The 4,415-nt window shown below is 62.4% G+C and overlaps 1 protein-coding gene across 1 annotated transcript in view; it reads left to right on the forward strand.

The window, feature by feature from the left end:
• Positions 1 to 4,415, forward strand: part of TFAP4 (transcription factor AP-4) — a 4,500-nt gene extending 85 nt beyond the window's left edge. The window contains exons 2-6 of the mRNA XM_031060438.1: positions 1,451 to 1,650; positions 2,083 to 2,181; positions 2,680 to 2,850; positions 3,079 to 3,216; positions 4,203 to 4,415. Coding sequence (XP_030916298.1) covers positions 1,451 to 1,650; positions 2,083 to 2,181; positions 2,680 to 2,850; positions 3,079 to 3,216; positions 4,203 to 4,415 — 821 coding nt within the window. The remainder of the gene's footprint in view (positions 1 to 1,450; positions 1,651 to 2,082; positions 2,182 to 2,679; positions 2,851 to 3,078; positions 3,217 to 4,202) is intronic.

Consider the following 4,415-nt stretch of genomic DNA (forward strand, 5'->3'; position numbering starts at 1 on the left):
GATGGGAGCCCTGTGCCACAATCCTCCTGCGAGGAGCTCTTGGTCCATGCGGCAGAGGCTGCTCCCAGGGAGAGGGGCAAACCCCTGGGCACCCATCCCAGTTCCACACCCCCGGGATTGCATGTGAGGGAACCAGTGCAGTGTGTGCTCGGCACCCAGCATCAGCAGTGCTGGGACACTCCCCCAGAGGTTGGGGACAAATATATTCCTGGCCTCCATGGGCTGAGCTGGGGTCCTTCCTTGTCCCCTTGGCATGCACTGGGATCCTTCCCCATCCCTCTGGAGTAACCTGGGATCCTTCCCCATCCCTCTGGAGTAATCTGGGGTCCTTCCCCATCCCTCTGGAGTAATCTGGGATCCTTCCCTGTCTGCTTGGGATGAGCTGTGGTTCTTCTCTGTCTTGCTGGGCACAGCTGGGATCCTTCCCCGTGCCCTTGGACAGACCTGGAATCCATCCCCTTCTTAGGCTGAGTGAGGCTCCTTTGCCATCCTTCTGGGATGAGCTGGGTCTTTCCCCATCCCTGTATATCATGGATGAGTTGTGCATTCCCCAGTTGCAGCAGGCAGTGATGAGTGGCCGGAGAGTCTCTGGCCACAGCCTGGGCACACGGTGGTGCTGCTGATATCCCTTAGATCCCCGTGTTCCCAAACCTCCGTGCTTCCCCCCTGGCCTCACCAGGAGGGCAGTGAGGGCAGGATGCTGGGCTTTGCTTCCCAGCCTGGCTTTGGCAAGGCTCTGGGTGGAATGTTCCCACCTCCCTGTCCTGGAGCTGCCGGGCACCTGGACGGGCGGCTGGAGCCCGGCTTATCTCACCCGTGCCAGCGGCCCGGCTCCTGTGTTTAGTCTTTGGTGCCTCACGGCATCCCCGGCGCCAGCGGGTGCCTGCACTCTGGGGAGACTTGGCATGGTGTGATCCAAAACCTCTGCCCTGCTTCCCTCGGGGAAGAAGTGGGGTGTGCGTGAAGCTGGACCCCACAGCAGCGAGCTTTGCTCGGGTCTGGTGCTCTGCACCCGTGGGTGTTGGCTGCCCGGAGCCCTGGCCCTCCATGCCGGCATTTCCCGGCCCATCTGTGGGGCAAGGGCGTGGGGGGCGAGGAGGCAGCGGCAGGAAGCAGGCAGGATCTGCGGCTTGGGGTGGGACGGGGGCTTCTCTGCTGGGAGCTGTCATCTGGAAGCCATCAGCGGGGCGGGAGGGAGGGAGCCGCCTTCCCGGGGCCACAACTGGGCAGTGTGGCAGAGCCCAGTGGAACCAGGGGGCTGCAGCAGGGCCGTTGTTTGGCCAGTGCATCCACCAAAGCTTTGGACACGGGGCTGGAGAAACCCACCCACCTGCTTCGGTGATTCCAGCACCGCAGCCATCATCCCCTCCGTGTCACCCATCCCTTTGGTGGCTCAGGAACGTCACTGCAAACCAAGGGGGGATGCAGTGAGCTGGCAGCAGGGGTGCAGCCTCCTCTTCCCTAACCCTGGGTCTCTCTCACAGCTTGGCCAACATCCCACTGACTCCAGAGACCCAGCGGGACCAGGAGCGGCGGATACGCAGGGAAATCGCCAACAGCAACGAGAGGCGGCGGATGCAGAGCATCAATGCTGGCTTCCAGTCCCTGAAAACCCTCCTCCCACACACAGATGGGGAGAAGCTCAGCAAGGTGAGCAGCATGCACACATTGGTCCTGCACGTGGAGGGGCTGAAAGTGGAGCTGGGGACATTTGGGTGATAACTCAGTGGTGGAGCTCTGTCCTGGGGAGGTTTCCCTGCAGGAGTGGGTGTGCATCCCCAGCCCAGTGTCCTGGAGTGGGCTGGGAGTGTGTGACAGCCCCCAGTGCCCCAGGAGCAGGGTGACACATTCCTGGGTGAGGAGGGGACCCATGCAGAGGGGAGTGGGGTGAGGAGGCAGCTGTTGTGTTCCCAAGGTGGGTGAATTGGAGGGTTTCACCAGGGGGAACCTGGGGTGAAGCAGACTCTGGGAGGAGACACCGGGGACAGGCAAGGAGCAGTGCTGCTTGCAGAGCTCATCAGGAGGAGGCCTGGGGGACACCAGGGTCTCCTGCCTCAGGCTGCCCCTCCTCCTCCCCCACAGGCAGCCATCCTCCAGCAGACAGCTGAGTACATCTTCTCCCTGGAGCAGGAAAAGACTCGGCTACTGCAGCAGAACACCCAGCTCAAGCGGTTCATCCAGGTAGTGCCCCAGAGATGGGACAGGAGGGGGTAGGACAGTCCTGCCTGGCCAGGGTGGGGATGTCATTGCAGTTCCTTGGGCTCAGGGTGGCACCCTCTACGCTGCTCAGCCAGAGAGTGGAGGTGTTTCCATTCCCCTGGCAGGGCAGGGAGTCCCGTTCAACCTGGCATCTCTTACCTGGCAGGGGGAGAAGGGTTGGGGTCCCATTTTCCATTATTTCCAGCCATTTGGGGTATTGGGGATGGCCTGGTAGTACTGGGGTGCCCTGGTTGAACTGCCCTGGGTGTCACGGTGTGAGAAGCAGGTTGGCACAAGGCTGTGGGGATGAGGACCAGGGTGGGGGAACAGGCAGGAGCCTGTCTGTCCCCAAGCATCAAACCCAACCCCAGGGAGACCTTTTCCTGCATGGAACTCTTGCGGGGAGCGGCATCACCCAGAAGTCTGGATGGCAGGGAGAGAGAGCATCCCCCTTTCCCTGACACCACATTCCCACGGCAGGAATTCAGTGGCTCCTCCCCGAAACGGCGACGGGCAGAGGACAAGGACGAGGGGATCGGCTCGCCCGACATCTGGGAAGATGAGAAGGCCGAGGATCTGCGTCGGGAGATGATTGAGCTCCGGCAGCAGCTGGACAAGGAGCGCTCGGTCCGCATGATGCTGGAGGAGCAGGTGAGGCCAGGTTGATGCTGGAGGAGCAGGTGAGGCCAGGTGCCCTCTTGCAGCCTCTGCCATGTCCCCAGGGAACCCCAGGGACACCAGCAGTGCTGTGTGGGGTCACCAAACACCTCCTTTGGACACTGCTTCTCCGTGCTTGTCCGGGGCTTCCTGAGGGGACAGCCGGGGTTCAGTGGGGCCATGCCGGACTCCCCACTGATGTTGGGGTTCCCTGACCCGCAGGTTCGCTCCCTGGAGGCCCACATGTACCCCGAGAAGCTGAAGGTGATTGCTCAGCAGGTGCAGCTCCAGCAGCAGCAGGAGCAGGTGAGGTTGCTGCACCAGGAGAAGCTCGAGCGCGAGCAGCAGATCCGAACCCAGGTGAGTGCACCCCAGGCACCCCCGGGTACTGGGACACGGGGGTGGGTTCAGTGATGGACTTGGCTCCTCCTGTGGGCACTGATGTCCCAGCAAAGCTCTCACATGTAGTGATCTGGGAAAGGGGTGGCCCGAAGCCCCCCGCAGTGCTTGGGGCTGTGCTTGTGGGCACCCTGAGTTTCAGGGAGGGACTGTGGGTTGGACCACCCGTGGTGGCTTCCCAGGACTCTGTTCCCTGGCACAGAGGGGTTTGTGCAGGGAAGGTCACTCTCTGCCAGAGAGGATTTCATCTCAGGGGCTTCACCTTTCTCTGGGTGGCTCCCACTGAACTTCAGGGATCCCCAAACCACTCCCTGCCACCCAGCAGGCTGGGAAAGGGGAGTGTCAAGCTGGCAGGCAGAGGGGATGGGAACCTTCAGCATTTCCCCCGGGACTGCTGGGTTTGCCAGTGGTGCAGGGAGGAGGCGAGCGCTGTGCCAGCACCGGCCCCTGTGCACTGCCACCCTCGAGCCCAGCCCGGGGCCATGCCACTCTGGGAGCTTCAAAGGGAGGAGCAGCAGCTTCTTCCCTGCTCCTTGGGCTTCTGCAGAGCCGTGTCCCTGCAGGGTCCCCGCCGGTCACCTCCCGGGGAAGTTCAGCCTATTTTTAGGTGAACTCTCCGTCGCCTCCTGCTAGGGCAGATCTTCCCATCCGCTGCTCCAACGAGGATGTCCGAGGGGTGTGGGGAATTCCTGGCCACGCAGGGGCTGGCACTTGCCTCTCCCGGCTTCAAAGCCCAAATCATTGTCCTTTGGGATACGGGGAATCCTTCATGTTCCGCTCTGCAAAGCTGAGGTGACAGCAGCTTTCAGCTGGCATCCTCTGGGATGGAGAACTGGAGCAGCCAAGTGCTGCTTCAGCTTTTATGGAGCTTGGGCTCTGTGAACAAGCGTGATGTTCTCCCCACACTGCCGTGCCCTGCTCACTGGGGGTTTCCCTTCTGTCCCCAGCTCCTGCCATCACACGCTCCCCCAGCGCCCACCCACCACCCCACCGTGATCGTTCCAGCGCCGCCTCCCTCCCATCATGTCACCGTGGTCACCATGGGCCCGTCCTCGGTCATCAACACGGTCTCCACGTCCCGGCAAAACCTGGACACCATCGTTCAGGTCAGCTGGGGGGCAGCGGGGGGTTTGGCACAGGGGGGCTCGGGGGGTCCCTAA

Source organism: Geospiza fortis, unplaced genomic scaffold (assembly GCF_000277835.1).
Source record: "Geospiza fortis unplaced genomic scaffold, GeoFor_1.0 scaffold114, whole genome shotgun sequence".
NCBI lineage: Eukaryota > Metazoa > Chordata > Aves > Passeriformes > Thraupidae > Geospiza > Geospiza fortis.